This window comes from Ascaphus truei, chromosome 5, assembly GCF_040206685.1.
Source record: "Ascaphus truei isolate aAscTru1 chromosome 5, aAscTru1.hap1, whole genome shotgun sequence".
Classification (NCBI taxonomy): Eukaryota; Metazoa; Chordata; class Amphibia; order Anura; family Ascaphidae; genus Ascaphus; species Ascaphus truei.
Genome location: NC_134487.1, coordinates 306,875,479 through 306,892,836, shown reverse-complemented (window position 1 = coordinate 306,892,836; position 17,358 = coordinate 306,875,479). Strand labels below are relative to the sequence as shown.

Genomic DNA, 17,358 nt, shown 5'->3' with positions numbered 1-17,358 from the left:
CCTGTATACCAACATCCCCATATCTACACTACCTCCTGTATACCAATATCCCCATATCTACACTACCTCCTGTATACCAACATCCCCATATCTATACTACCTCCTGTATACCAACATCCCCATATCTATACTACCTCCTGTATACCAACATCCCCATATCTACACTACCTCCTGTATACCAACATCCCCATATCTACACTACCTCCTGTATACCAACATCCCCATATCTACACTACCTCCTGTATACAAACATCCCCATATCTACACTACCTCCTGTATACCAATATCCCCATATCTACACTACCTCCTGTATACCAACATCCCCATATCTACACTACCTCCTGTATACCAATATCCCCATATCTACACTACCTCCTGTATACCAATATCCCCATATCTACACTACCTCCTGTATACCAACATCCCCATATCTACACTACCTCCTGTATACCAACATCCCCATATCTACTCTACCACCTGTATACCAACATCCCCATATCTACTCTAACTCCTGTATACCAACATCCCCATATCTACACTACCTCCTGTATACCAACATCCCCATATCTACACTACCTCCTGTATACCAACATCCCCATATCTACACTACCTCCTGTATACCAACATCCCCTTATCTACACTACCTCCTGTATACCAACATCCCCATATCTACTCTACCTCCTGTATACCAACATCCCCATATCTACTCTAACTCCTGTATACCAACATCCCCATATCTACACTACCTCCTGTATACCAACATCCCCTTATCTACACTACCTCCTGTATACCAACATCCCCATATCTACTCTACCTCCTGTATACCAATATCCCCATATCTACTCTACCTCCTGTATACCAACATCCCCATATCTACTCTACCTCCTGTATACCAACATCCCCATATCTACACTACCGCCTGTATACCAATATACCCATATCTACACTACCTCCTGTATACCAATATACCCATATCTACACTACCTCCTGTATACCAATATCCCCATATGTACACTACCTCCTGTATACCAACATCCCCATATCTACACTACCTCCTGTATACCAATATCCCCATATCTGCACTACCTCCTGTATACCAACATCCCCATATCTACACTACCTCCTGTATACCAACATCCCCATATCTACACTACCGCCTGTATACCAACATCCCCATATCTACACTACCTCCTGTATACCAACATCCCCATATCAACACTACCTCATGTATACCAACATCCCCATATCTACACTACCTCCTGTATACCAATATCCCCATATCTACACTACCTCCTGTATACCAACATCCCCATATCTACACTACCTCCTGTATACCAACATCCCCATATCTACACTACCTCCTGTATACAGTACCAACATCCCCATATCTACACTACCTCCTGTATACCAACATCCCCATATCTACACTACCTCCTGTATACCAACATCCCCATATCAACACTACCTCCTGTATACCAACATCCCCATATCAACACTACCTCCTGTATACCAACATCCCCATATCTACACTACCTCCTGTATACCAATATCCCCATATCTACACTACCTCCTGTATACCAACATCCCCATATCTACACTACCTCCTGTATACCAACATCCCCATATCTACACTACCTCCTGTATACAGTACCAACATCCCCATATCTACACTACCTCCTGTATACCAACATCCCCATATCTACACTACCTCCTGTATACCAACATCCCCATATCAACACTACCTCCTGTATACCAACATCCCCATATCAACACTACCTCCTGTATACCAATATACCCATATCTACACTACCTCCTGTATACCAACATCCCCATATCTGCACTAACTCCTGTATACCAACATCCCCATATCTGCACTACCTCCTGTATACCAACATCCCCATATCTACACTACCTCCTGTATACCAACATCCCCATATCTACACTACCTCCTGTATACCAACATCCCCATATCTACACTACCTCCTGTATACCAATATCCCCATATCTACACTACCTCCTGTATACCAACATCCCCATATCTACACTACCTCCTGTATACCAACATCCCCATATCTATACTACCTCCTGTATACCAACATCCCCATATCTACACTACCTCCTGTATACCAATATCCCCATATCTACACTACCTCCTGTATACCAACATCCCCATATCTACTCTACCTCCTGTATACCAACATCCCCTTATCTACACTACCTCCTGTATACCAACATCCCCATATCTACACTACCTCCTGTATACCAACATCCCCTTATCTACACTACCTCCTGTATACCAACATCCCCATATCTACTCTACCTCCTGTATACCAATATACCCATATCTACTCTACCTCCTGTATACCAATATCCCCATATCTATACTACCTCCTGTACACCAATATCCCCATATCTACTCTACCTCCTGTATACCAACATCCCCATATCTACTCTACCTCCTGTATACCAACATCCCCATATCTACACTACCTCCTGTATACCAATATCCCCATATCTACACTACCTCCTGTATACCAACATCCCCATATCTACACTACCTCCTGTATACCAATATCCCCATATCTACTCTACCTCCTGTATACCAACATCCCCATATCTACACTATCTCCTGTATACCAACATCCCCATATCTACACTACTTCCTGTATACCAATATCCCCATATCTACACTACCTCCTGTATACCAATATCCCCATATCTGCACTACCTCCTGTATACCAACATCCCCATATCTACACTACCTCCTGTATACCAACATCCCCATATCTACACTACTTCCTGTATGCCAACATCCCCATATCTACACTACCTCCTGTATACCAACATCCCCATATCTACACTACCTCCTGTATACCAACATCCCCATATCTACACTACCGCCTGTATACCAATATACCCATATCTACACTACCTCCTGTATACCAATTTACCCATATCTACACTACCTCCTGTATACCAACATCCCCATATCTACACTACCTCCTGTATACCAACATCCCCATATCTACACTACCTCCTGTATACCAACATCCCCATATCTACACTACCTCCTGTATACCAATATCCCCATATCTACACTACCTCCTGTATACCAACATCCCCATATCTACACTACTGCCTGTATACCAACATCCCCATATCTACACTACCTCCTGTATACCAACATCCCCATATCTACTCTACCTCCTGTATACCAACATCCCCATATCTACACTACCGCCTGTATACCAACATCCCCATATCAACACTACCTCCTGTATACCAATATACCCATATCTACACTACCTCCTGTATACCAACATCCCCATATCTACACTACCTCCTGTATACCAATATCCCCATATCTACACTACCTCCTGTATACCAACATCCCCATATCTACACTACCTCCTGTATACCAATATCCCCATATCTACTCTACCTCCTGTATACCAACATCCCCATATCTACACTATCTCCTGTATACCAACATCCCCATATCTACACTACTTCCTGTATACCAATATCCCCATATCTACACTACCTCCTGTATACCAATATCCCCATATCTGCACTACCTCCTGTATACCAACATCCCCATATCTACACTACCTCCTGTATACCAACATCCCCATATCTACACTACTTCCTGTATGCCAACATCCCCATATCTACACTACCTCCTGTATACCAACATCCCCATATCTACACTACCTCCTGTATACCAACATCCCCATATCTACACTACCGCCTGTATACCAATATACCCATATCTACACTACCTCCTGTATACCAATATACCCATATCTACACTACCTCCTGTATACCAACATCCCCATATCTACACTACCTCCTGTATACCAACATCCCCATATCTACACTACCTCCTGTATACCAACATCCCCATATCTACACTACCTCCTGTATACCAATATCCCCATATCTACACTACCTCCTGTATACCAACATCCCCATATCTACACTACCGCCTGTATACCAACATCCCCATATCTACACTACCTCCTGTATACCAACATCCCCATATCTACTCTACCTCCTGTATACCAACATCCCCATATCTACACTACCGCCTGTATACCAACATCCCCATATCAACACTACCTCCTGTATACCAATATACCCATATCTACACTACCTCCTGTATACCAACATCCCCATATCTACTCTACCTCCTGTATACCAACATCCCCATATCAACACTACCTTCTGTATACCAACATCCCCATATCTACTCTACCTCCTGTATACCAACATCCCCATATCTACACTACCTCCTGTATACCAACATCCCCATATCTACTCTACCTCCTGTATACCAACATCCCCATATCTACACTACCTCCTGTATACCAACATCCCCATATCTACACTACCTCCTGTATACCAACATCCCCATATCTACAGGTCTCCAATAATAGTTTTACTCATTTATGCAACATAGGTAGTTATATAGGACAAAAGATAGATAGATAGACAGACAGACAGACAGACAGACAGACAGACAGACAGACAGACAGATAGACAGACAGACAGACAGACAGACAGACAGACAGACAGACAGACAGACAGATAGATGTACATGTGCTAGCACAGTGTGTGTATCTGTGTGAAGCTGTCCTAATATTTATTAAGAAAATAGTATCTGAAGTTGATACAGAACGTTGATGTATTTCTTCTATTGTATGTATTCTGTATGGGATTGTGTTCATTTGCTAATTGTCTTCATATGCCAGTTTGGTAGCAGATTAATAATTTAGTGTCAATTCATTAACTATGTACTAATATATGTTGGCTCTTTAGTAAGCTTGAATGCTTTAATATGTGTCACTTTACTTACTGGAAGTCCTTGCAGGTTCTCTGGATCCATGTTTGAAATGTAAGATAAAATGTTCCCTCCCACCCCCTGGAAAAAAAATCACCAAAACAAATCAACAGGTAGCTCAGCAAATGTCACCCTCTGGGTTGTGGGAGATACAGAGCCTGGAAATAGGCTCCATTGTGGGAGAGGGTCTCCTGAGCTGCAGCTTTCTTATGGAGGGTTCTGGCTGGAGCCCAGGCTGCAGGCAGGGTGCTGGTGGAACCGGCCAGTGGAAGATGCTTTCCTGTTTACCACATCAGGATCAATCTGGGCGCTGTTCTCTCATTGCCTAGGCACCCATCTCCCCAGCAAGAGAAGTCTCCATAGGAACGCTGAGAGCATGAGACAGCTCAGCCCCCAGAGGAGTGAGGGGAGGGAGAGCCACTTCTTACCTTGGGTGTCATTATTATGTTAGAGAAATGTATGCAGCCCACCAAAGTGACAAAACAGAGTATAAAAGTAACACGAGCATAGAACATATAAAGTGAAGAACTATATATAAAAATGTACATATATCAGTGGGACATTTATGTCTATTACATAAGCAAAATAGAGGAGCAAATGAATGATTTGGCTGTATTCATTTATTTCAAACATCTTAGTTAGAAAGGTACCTGTAAGATTATGTGTACACAAAAATATTACCCAGTATGAAATGACTGGATATGTCAAACATATCAAATAAGCGCAAGCCTTGAAATGATCATTTCTATCACAGGATAATCTATCAAATACTCGCACAGGACTAGAAATGCAAGAGAGGAAAGAAGTGTCAGATAATATCCAACCAAACGAGAAGCTTATATATGAATTTGTGGTCATATCTGTGTGTCTTGTATTCCAATCACCTACATATATTATGTTACCTCTGCATGCATATTCCATTAGTCTCACAATACTCACTAACACTGCAGGAGTTGTAGCATCAAAATGAGTTATACACCAAGGAGCTTCACTTACTGAATTATTGCGATCATCAAGGCAACAGGATGCATCAAAAGCCCCGTTGATGTTTCCTTGGTGCAGAGCAGGGAGGTGCTGAGTGACTGTGAGATATTTCGCTTTCTGGGGGGTGCATGGCCCCCCTGCTGATGACTCTGGTTTCTGTCCATTATGTACTTGACTGAGAGTTAAAGGAATATCTGTAAGTCAAAAACAATGCCAAAGGTCAAATGGGAGAAGCTTCAGATAAAATAAATAGTTATTTTTGGCAGAATTATTTGTGAAATTAATATTACTTTTTAATGTCTAATGTGTGTACAACTGAAATATTCAGTCATTCAAATGTAAGCAATATATGTTCCCTATTAGGAAAGATAATAATATTGACTATTTTAATGTTTTTCTGGCAGGGATTCAGTTCTTCCAATTATTCTTGTCTAGTAGTAAGGCATTAATTACTCCATTGTATTAGTGTGTGTGTGTGTGTGTGTGTGTGTGTGTGTGTGTGTGTGTGTGTGTGTGTGTGTGTGTGTGTGTGTGTGTGTGTGTGTGTGTGTGTGTGTGTGTGTATCAGATATATATAGAACTGTATAGAAATACTACTGTACAAAATAATAGGAAATTAATTACATATTGGTCCAATTGATAATATTGCTGTTAAATCTTACAGTACACAATTATACTAAAAGGAACACACTGGCATATTAGAAATGGTTCCTGTTTCAGTAAAGTAGTTGGAGATTTTATAAGTATTTGGGATCTGCAGGGAAACTGGGGTGCAAAGATGTTATATATGAGATACTGATTGCAGTATTGCCATGTAGGTTATAATGTTACCCTCTATGTGCCAAATGTAAGAAATTCATTTTTAAGGTTTCTTGTATTTGATTTTTTTTAGGCAAAGTTCACACCATTATACACCTGAAGAAAGTGATACACCCCTCCACACCCCCAAATGATTCATTTTACTCCATGCAACTACAGTACGTTTTTATTCTGCTGCAACTGTAAGCAAAGCAGTTATTGACACAAGGAAACACACATGGCAAATGACTCAAAATGCACCAATTCAATCAAAAAACACCCCTATTGAGCTTAATACAGTACTGTATATATAAACCCTTTAATGTTGTACATGCTGTGTGTCCACATTGCAGGGATTTGTAGAATTTTAAAGAATATTTTTTATGAGACTTCTTATGTTTCTCCTTTAAAAGATATCACAATCTGCAAAATGCCATGTATTGTATTTCTTCTAGCTACTGTGTCACTGTATCTTCCACAACTCAACAAAAGCCAGGTCAATGCGGGTACAATTCATTTAATTCAAGACACATAGGTGTGACAAATGTCAGTTTCTACCAGCCACTCATGACTGTGTGTAAACATAAATCTCTATGTAAACCGATTCATTTTGCTTTTAACAGATGTCTATTTTTTTCTGTGAAACAAGATACTTCATTTTAAAAATATGATTTAAATTAAAACACTGGAGTTGTTTTAGGGCAACTATTACTTGTATTGTTTTATGTCATTGATAGTGTTTCATGTTATATTGTGACATGATGGATGCTAAATCAGCCTTGACTGGCTGCTGCTCAAATGGACTGACCCCTCTATCCCTGTAACTATAAATGGACTGACCCCTCTATCCCTGTAACTATAAATGGACTGACCCCTCTATCCCTGTAACTATAAATGGACTGACCCCTCTATCCCTGTAACTATAAATGGACTGACCCCTCTATCCCTGTAACTATAAATGGACTGACCCCTCTATCCCTGTAACTATAAATGGACTGACCCCTCTATCCCTGTAACTATAAATGGACTGACCCCTCTATCCCTGTAACTATAAATGGACTGACCCCTCTATCCCTGTAACTATAAATGGACTGACCCCTCTATCCCTGTAACTATAAATGGACTGACCCCTCTATCCCTGTAACTATAAATGGACTGACCCCTCTATCCCTGTAACTATAAATGGACTGACCCCTCTATCCCTGTAACTATAAATGGACTGACCCCTCTATTCCTGTAACTATAAATGGACTGACCCCTCTATCCCTGTAACTATAAATGGACTGACCTCTCTATCCCTGTAACTATGGCTTTTGCATTTCTCACTCTAGGAGACATTGTTTTCTATATGGTACTCATTAAGGAGCTCTATGCTGAACTGTTTACTTACCATTGTGCCTTATAGAGGGCAGACTGCGAATCTCCTTCTAGGCTTACTGTGCTACCTGGTTCCTATAGGGTTATCCCTGTTACAGTGATTACTATGCTTGTCAGTATTTACTAGGTCTTTCTTGTGCTTCGTTCCTATTTTTACAGAGGGAGACCTTTGTGGTTTGGGCCTAAGGGAAGTACCAAGTGTCCCTCTTGAGAGGCGCCGTGGGATCGGGCCTGAGGAAGGAGCATTTAGCCCCAAAACATTGCCCCCCTTTTCTCCACCACATCAACTCCCTTTATTGCCCTTTTTTTGCTTTTGTTTTCCGTATTTCCCCCCCTGCCCCCCTTGTTCTGTTCTCCTTTTTCCCATTCCCCTCCCTCATATGCTGGTTAGGCTTGCATTACATTTTATACTATTTCTCCTGGATATAGAGTATGTATTCATGCAGTATCTATGTATGTATATATACCCTTATATTGTTTCTCTTTTAATACAATTTTACTTTGCGCAGGCATAGGCAAAGATATTCAGTGCACCATCTGCCGGACACACATACTGAATTGCGATTACATAAATAACCCTACAAATAATTCTGCTGGCTGACTGTAACCGAGCCTCGGACAGGCCGCGGCGAGCTGTAATCTCACACCTTGTCGCGGTCATGGTTACTGGGTACAGTAAGTCTTGCTACTTATGTACACTAAAGGTTTCACAAAGTAGTATAATGAAAATGTGACATTAATATACATATAATTACAAGTATGCATTCAATTTTGATAATATCCTAATCAATGTACTGTTACAAATTCAGCTTTAGAGTACAACAGCAGAATACTAAACCCTGTGAATACCTAATACATTTATTATGCTATTTTGGTGCACACATTTTAAAAGGTAATTACTGAACTAAATGTTATTTAAAACAGTTTTCATTGTATTAACACAATTATAGTACACATCGCAATATTAATAATTTTATAAATAATAATAAATACAAAGCACCTTATGAATGCTTGCTATGGCAAAAATATATGAAATCACACAAATATAATTCCCTCACTATAATGTGTTATTCACAAATAAGAGGTACCGTTACTGTACTAAACAGATGCTGATACAATCATTAGGACTCCTCATGTTTTGCATATATACATGAATTTCAGTGGGGTGGCAATTGTAAGTGAAACTTATTACAGTATGTACAGTAAAGCAAAGTACAATTGCACCCTGGTTTTGAAGCTTCAAACTTGGTTTGATTTAAGTTGCATGTTCTGTATAGTGTATATAGTCCTGTGTCTGTATATATGGTACTGTCCTTATATATGGTAATGTAGCATAAGCAACTCTTGCAACAATTTTCAAATGCAAATGTGATTTGGAAATAATTAAAATGCAAGCTGGAAGTAACCTTAAATAACTACAATATAACATAGGAACCTGATCGTACTGTATGTGACCTGTCAGTTAAGATGTTTTACAGGGATGTAATAAAGCTAATTATGGGATTATACCATTTTCTTATAGCAATGCTAATTTGTTTACATTGAAAAGAATGAAATCATACTGAGTAATTGAGAATTAACTTCGATCCCTTTCCAGCTTTTTTATATTGTTGGTCTGATTGAATTGTTCCCGTTTCTTTGTAAATACAGGGTATAGATTCATTAAAAAGCCAAGAGCACTATAAATTTTTTTAAAAAAATCCATAAAATAATGTCTTTCAAAGGATATATTCATTGAACCGAAATATTGTTAGTACATTTATTTCTAACACAAGCACTGACATCAGTAAACACTCCCAAGAACATAATCCTCATCCTTTGTAAGAGTCACAAAAATCCAATCACATTAATTATGAAAGAAAGCTCCTTTTATAAACCATCTGCTGGTGAAAACATCTCGTCTTCAGCCTATTTTTAAGGTTTTTAAGAGCTATGAATTAGTATGATCAATGTGTTCTTTCTATTCATACTGATATGATTTAACCTGTGACTTTATTAACAATAAATATTTATACAAATAAGACTGTTTTCATTTTGTGCAATTAAATGGTTAATATGCGAGTCAAATTTGAGGCAGTTATTGATGCCTTTACAATTAATGTCTGTGGCTATATCTACGAGTAATGCAGAATGTTACCTGGAGCAAAGTAGAGATTATAATGTGTTAAATATAACCATAGACAGCCATTGACCTTGGTACCAGGAATACTAAGACCATTGATTCAATGTACCGTACATAACATGCTGTCAAAGGATTAAACACTGCTACAAAAATGTTTTTTGCAAGAAGTATTATTACTGGGTTACCACATGCATGTTGGACACCTATATACAGTTCCCCACACCAGGATGCATTACTCTCAAATCATTGCAGCAAAGCAGGTAACATGTGTAAGCTTAAAGCACCTGCTGTGCAAACACTGGGGTGAAGATTTCATACAGTTACAATTCAAAACAGTTACTACATCATATTCAAACACGAGGTCCATGTCTAAATACCCCCAGGGTAACAAAATCAATACTATGGAAGTATAAACTCACCGGTGAGTTGAGCCGGGGGAGCTGCCATGCTGCAGTGAGGGGTTTGGCTGGGGGAGCTGAGTCGGTGCTAATAGGATGAGCTGGATGTGCTGCTGGTACTGAGCACAATCTGCTCCTAACCTGTCTTCATTTGCCAATGTTGCTGGCAGCTAATTCCATCCCAGCGTGCATCTCTTTTAGGCAAACACCAACTGGAACTAATTAGCCAGACCTTCTGCTAAGGTGATCACCAGCACAGCATAAGTAACACCAAGAAAAGGCAAGAACACCAAATCACCATTTATGGCACTTTCTTTATTACAAATAAACAATTCTTCTCAGACTGGGCCAAAAAGAAAACAAATTGTTCTCTGTACCACAAACATATAACAAAAAGTCACTTCAGAGGCAAAAATATTCAATAGAGGGAAACAATGAAAATCTTGCAGAGATCTTCAGAATGACCATGGAAGATCTGGTTCTGTTGGATCTATAGCTTAGTTTCTTGCACTGAAAACGATGGTCTTTGTAAGACATGAATGCTCTCCTGCATTACACTATGAGGAGTTAGGAACCTTTATAGGGCTGTATTTTTCTTATCTCGGGTTACACTTAGTATATAAAGATGCATTCCTACATTGAAAATTAAAATGTTTACCTTGTAATCACCTGTTCATTTAGAGCTACTAGAACAATATTAACCCTATCACACCTATAACCCTATATTAACCCTATAACACAACAGTAAATTAATTTCTAAGAAAATTGGGAACTTACTGTAGTTTTCATAACTAAATTAGTTAGAAAAGTCAGATTTAGACATTAGTCAATTACAATAACGCAATAGGATTTGGGGACGAGAAGAGGTGGATTCTGGCATGATTTGGCGAGTAACTGTATGTGTGTGGGATGAAGCCAAAGGGGAAAAGACTCCCAGTCATCGAGTTTGGAGAAATGAGGTTATGGTAGAGTCATTAATGTTTATAGTCAAGTAATAGTGGAGTTTGAGGTAAGTAAGACACCCAGAAGTCAATTAGTGGCACAGTTCTGGATGGAAAGAGAGGTCTGTAGAGGACAGATAGATTTGGATATTATCATCATAAAGATGATAGTGAAAACCCAAATTGTTGATTGGTTCACCAAACAAGGTGTAGAGGGGAAAGGAGGAGAGGTCTCAGTACAGGACCCAGTGGGACCCCAACAGAAAGTAGGAGTCTAGAGGAGGAGGTGCCAGAAAGGATCCACTAAAGGACGGGTGTGATGGGAGGGGGTAACCAAGCTATCTAATAAAGGTTAAGCCCGCTGGTTACCCCTGAACCTGTGGGGTCCCTGGTACCTCCATAAGCCAGGGACCAGGGATAAAACATGCTGGAAAATAAAATTACCCTGTTTTTTCCTTGTTCATGTTCCCTTAGCCCTAGAACTGTGACATTTCTTGTGTGTCAGTTTTAGGGGAGATATTTGGGTGGAAATACAATTATTTTGGTTGCAAGGAGTTCAAGGATCAAAGTTGCTGGTAGTCATTTAATTCTCCCCGGCGAGCAGGCATAATTTGTAGGTACGCAGGGTGAATTACACCGGGGCATCCCTGTGTCCCCCAGACTCCAAATATCCCCAAGTTATTTCCCGTATAAGTATATGGTCCCCCAAAGTATATTCTGTAATAAAGTGTACTTTATATCGTGTTTTGTGTTTACTATAAGGCTCTATACAGACAGCCCGGGCATATGGTTAAGATGCCAGCTAGCTTGTATAGAATCCATAGTTCAAAGAGGAGCGGATGTCCAGAGGGGGAAAACCATTTGGTGAGCAGCATATCTGGACTAGAAAGCCCTTTGTTTCACGTAGACTCAGGGGAGCCAGGACCCCAGGGGGTATGGGGCTAGCCAGGAAAACAGTTCCTGGAGTTCAAACTCATAAGCACAATTTCCATTGGCAAGTTTAAAATTCTTCCCTCCTATTATTGCATGCACAATCACAATCCGTGCTCTAATTGGCTGCCAGCCCCCTCAGTGTATTAGATATGAAGCAACCCTATATAAGGGAGCGCAGTGTAGCAGATAACTGTTTTTTCCTGTTGGAGATTTGAAGACAAGCAGCTGCTGGCAGGCCTCTCAATGGTGCTTCTGAAGTGAAAGAGCTATTCACATAGGGAGCATGGAGAGGCCTAGCCAGCAGACTGGATTTCGGTCCAGGAGTCCAGAACAAGGGTCCTATCAAGGTAAGCCTTTGCTGAAGCAGGCACCTTGAAACTAGGGAAAACGAAACCGCGTATAAGCGCTAAGTGGTCCGGCTGCAAGTGCACTGTGGCACTGTTGAGAGAATATATGGAGCTGACACCGGATAATAGGGAATAAATGGTGATGCAGGTATGGTATAAACGGATGATTAGTGAGGACAGGAAAGGAACAGCACAGGGACAATACAAGGTGAAATATATTCACATAGTCCCCATAGCCCTGGTGAGCTCGGTGTGGAGTAGCCTTACTCACGATTAGACACCGTCCTGAGTCCCTTCCTTCAGCTGCTTCCCTGACGCTGCCAGAGAATGCGTCTCCCGTATGACTTCCAGTGGTGTAACGAGATCCTCACAGACAACGGCAAACAAATATGGATCAAATGAAAAGCCGCTCCAGAAAAATGATAGGGCACTCACCAGCAATGAAAGGTTAAAATCAACTTTAATAAACTACATAAAAACAAAGAGACAAACAGTGCTAACTACTCTTCATATTTGTTTGCCTTGAAACTAGGAGAGGCTATTTTTTACCCCCAGACCCCAGTAAGCATGTATATTCTCTGTATTTTGTATTTCTGTGTGTTTCCGAGGTCTTATCCAAATAAACATAATTTTATTTCATTACTGTGTTTTGCCTTTTGACTGATCCCTTAAATATAAATGGTGTTAAAAGTCCTGTGCTACCATGACAATGGGTTAGACAGATATGAAGTGAACCAACAGAGACCTGTTTTATGGCGACCAGTATATTGGAGGTTGTGGAGGAGGAGGGAATGATCTACTGTGTCAAAGGCAATGGAGAGGTCAAGTAAAATGAATAATGAGAAGGGATGTTGTTGTTACAATGTCATTGGCAACTTTATCTAGCTCAATCTCAGTGGTTGATTTTTGATTGAGGTGTGTCCAAAAATGAGTTGGCACAGGGTGTGCAAACTGGGGGGCGCAGGATTTTCTAAGGGGGACGCGGCAGTTACAGAGGTCCAACGCCAGGGGAGGCGTAAGGCCTCTGTAACTTCTCTTACCTACTCTCAGCCAGCTCTTTGGTGATGTGTTGCCATGATGTGGCTTCAAATGGCAACGCGTTGCCATGGGAATGCGACCTCACTTGACGTTGTGATGTCATATGAAGCCGCCCAAGCCAGAGAGCAGGTAAGGAGGGGGGAGGGAGAGCAGACAGGGGAGCGCGAACAGAAAAGTTTGCGCACCCCTGAGTTAGCAGATGGAAAATGTAGCATGTGGTTGTAAAAGGGACAGGGTGGGGGCCGGAGGGAGAGGCTGGATTAAGAACATGCTGCTTCAGTGTTCTGTAGATGTTACAGTAGCATGCTAGAAGGATGAGGGGAATACAATAAGGGGGAGGTTGACGATTCAAGTTAAGGTCGGAATTATACTGGAGGAGAGTGTGCTGTGAAGAAGTGGGTCAAGTGGGCATGTTGTAAGAGGTGAGAAGGAGAGAAGGCGGAGACTTCTGGCTCAGTCACTGGAGGGAAGAATACCAGGATTTCCTATTGAGCATGAAGAGGGTGTGCTGGTGTGGATAGGGCTTGACAGGATATGATTTCATATTGGGTTCATTAAGTTTTATGTTTATAATCGGTCATTCAATCTTGGGAAGTAAAGGAAGGGAGAGGAGTTGGTGTGTGGGGGCAAAGAAGAGAATTCAAAAGTGGATAAATGATGTTGAGGGCTTGAGGATAGTGTAGATATAGAGTTCAGAGATATATTTGGAATTTGGATTCGGGATGCACATCGAAACCCTGACATCCACAACCTATGTCAAACTAGGTGTACTTTACAGGAACAAATCCTCCATACGCCTGCTGGTCAGAAAGTGTATCGCACAGCAGATGCTAATGCCAATTATCGACTATGGAGACATAGTACATGGCATTGCATCCCAAACCCACCTTAGCAAACTTGATACCCTCTGCAATTCAATATGCTGTTTTGTTCTCCAATGCAACTACAACACACATCACTGCGAAATGCTCAAAGAACTAGATTTGTCATCACTCGAGCCTAGGCGCAAAGTTAACCTTTCCTGTCTTGCCTTCAAATAGTTTCTGGGCAAGCTACCCGTCTATCTGAACAAGCTCCTCACCCCTACCACATGCAGCAATTATCATCTGAGATCTGACTCCAAAAGAATGTTCATGGTCCCAAGTTTCAGCAAAATATCTGGCCGCTTCTCCTTCTCTTACCGTGCACCCCATAACTGGAACAATCTACCGGAGACTCTCACAGCCGCCACCAGTCTAAGTTCTTTCAAAAATAAAGCAATTTAATCTGGTCTGTAACTGTTACATACGCCTATAATATATATTATCTCTAACTGTGCATGCAATGTCTTGTATATAATGTATACCCTGTTCACTTATGTAACTATGTATTGTAACCATGTATTATTTGTCATCTTAACTCTATGGCCAGGACATACTTTTTTTTGTTTTGTTTGCAAGTAATAGGACAGCATTGTATAATTATATCATTCATTTGTTGTTCTTTAGAGTGAGATTTCCTCCATTGACATTGTGTAGGGCAGGAGCATTTTGGAGGTTGCAAGTGCCATTATTGGGGCCAAAGAGGACTAGTGCTGTGAGCAGTAGCAGGTCAGCTTGGTCTAGGTTAGATGAGAGGCTACTGTTGCAGGGGGAGGTTGCTATCTCTGGGAAGTACAAGGTAGATAAATGAGAGAGAAGATGGGTTAGAGAGATGGAGAATTGGACAAGGTATAGAGTGAGCAGGTTGCTTTAAGTGTTTAAGGAGATAGGACTAGGGGGGTTGGAAGCGGCAGAGTAGGATGAAAGAGAGAAGGTGGTGATCAAGTTCAAGGGAGTTTCCAATATGATGTATGAAAGAGTTGGTCCACTAGAGAAGGACCAAGGTAGCAGGTGGGACGTAGCTTTGTGGTTGTTAATTGGTATGTTACATTCACCTAAAATTAGGGTATGTCAAAGGAAAGGAAATGTGTGAGCCAAACCACAAAGTTATTAAGAAACTGGGCAGATGGCTCAGGAGAGTAATAAAAGAACGTAATACACAGGGAGAACGGAGACAAGAGATTGATAGCTTGAACAAAGAACAAGAGCAAGGCCGATTTAACCACCAGGTAAACTAGGCTGACGCCTAGAGTGGCAACGTTTTGGGGTGGCAAAAAACTGGGGATTCCAGGTAACAGCAGGGCCCCCAACAGGGGGTGGGATAGCTGGGACAACTGACCCGGGCTGGATAAGTCAGGGGGCTGGGGCACTCTGCCTGTGTCCCACATGTGCCAGATGCGCAGTTACCTCTCAGAGGGGTCTAAATGAAGTGATAGAACTTAATCCTTTTCTTAGATAAAACTTAATGATTAAATAGGGAGGATAACTCCAGTGAGAATTAATCCTTGTGTTTGTTTTTGTAAAGAGATTTAAATAGCTCCCAGCACTATGGTTATATTTTAGTGGATGAACTAATTTTGAATAGATGACTGATAGTTTTAAATAGTTTTTTTTATACTTTTTAAATAATAATTAAAAATGATAAAGTTAGTTTTTTGAAAAGTAACAATTATAAAATGTAAGAGATCTAAAATAAAATATAATGAATAAATTAATTTATGATTTACTAATCGGAGAGTTTATACAAACACTGGGATTAAAGTTAATTTTATAGAATAATTATAATTTGATTTGATCTCTAAAAAATTATGATTTTTTAAATGTAACATTATGATTAACAAGTAAATTTGAAATATTGATTTGATATCCCATAACCCCAGTGTTGATTTTGTTGGTTAGGTAGTTTCTCCATTACAATATATTTTTATATATGTGATTTTGTATAAAGCTAGAGGGTTTTTTTTTGTTTTTTTTTATTAAATAATGTTTTTTAAAAGTGGTTTTGTATTTTTTTTAAAAAGTGTAGTTTTTTAAAAGTGTTTTTTTGTTTCAATTTTTTTATTGTTTTTTTGAGAGAATGATATCAAATAACAGGTTTCAACATACATCTGTTACAACTTCACCGTGTATAAAAAGAATAAATATTAAACATTATATTACAACATAAATAATACTCTTGTTGTCTTCTTTATCTTATAAACTAACTTACAACCGTCGAATTCTACAAAACGTTGTATATTTATTTATTTATTTTAAATTTTAACAACCTATTTAGGAAGCCGCCGCCGCCGCTTCCGGGCGTCTCTCTCAGAGAAAATCAAGGATAGAGGAGAAAAAAGCAAGAAAGAAGAGGGAGGGGGAGTGGGTGGGGGAAATGAGAGGAGGGGGTAGGGGGAGGTGGCCTATTAACTCCAATCTTGTATGGTCCCTATATTTTATTGTTAATTGTCTGGCCATACTGACCAAACCTTATGGAACTTATCAATCTTTTAACTCAGCTGTGCCGAGAGGAGTTCCATTAGTCTTATTTCCCTGACCCGTCTCAGGACTGTCCGCTTGGAGGGGGGATTTATTTTTTTCCATGCCGCGGCTACCGAGCAACGAGCTGCAGTGAGGACGTGGCTTATTATTTTATTCTCTTGGGGTTGTAGGCCCTCTATTGGTTTAGCCAGCACCAGGACCAGTGGGTCCACCTCTATCTCTAGCCCCAGGAGCTC

The 17,358-nt window shown here is 40.4% G+C and overlaps 1 protein-coding gene across 1 annotated transcript in view; it reads right to left on the bottom strand.

Moving 5' to 3' along the window:
* ANO2 (anoctamin 2) overlaps positions 1–10,674 on the bottom strand; it is a 355,236-nt gene extending 344,562 nt beyond the window's left edge. Inside the window, exons 1-2 of the mRNA XM_075603059.1 lie at positions 10,544–10,674; positions 5,840–6,021 (exon numbers count right to left, since the gene is read on the bottom strand). Coding sequence (XP_075459174.1) covers positions 5,840–6,021; positions 10,544–10,571 — 210 coding nt within the window. The 5' untranslated portion in view covers positions 10,572–10,674. The remainder of the gene's footprint in view (positions 1–5,839; positions 6,022–10,543) is intronic.
* Positions 10,675–17,358: the final 6,684 nt, after the last annotated feature.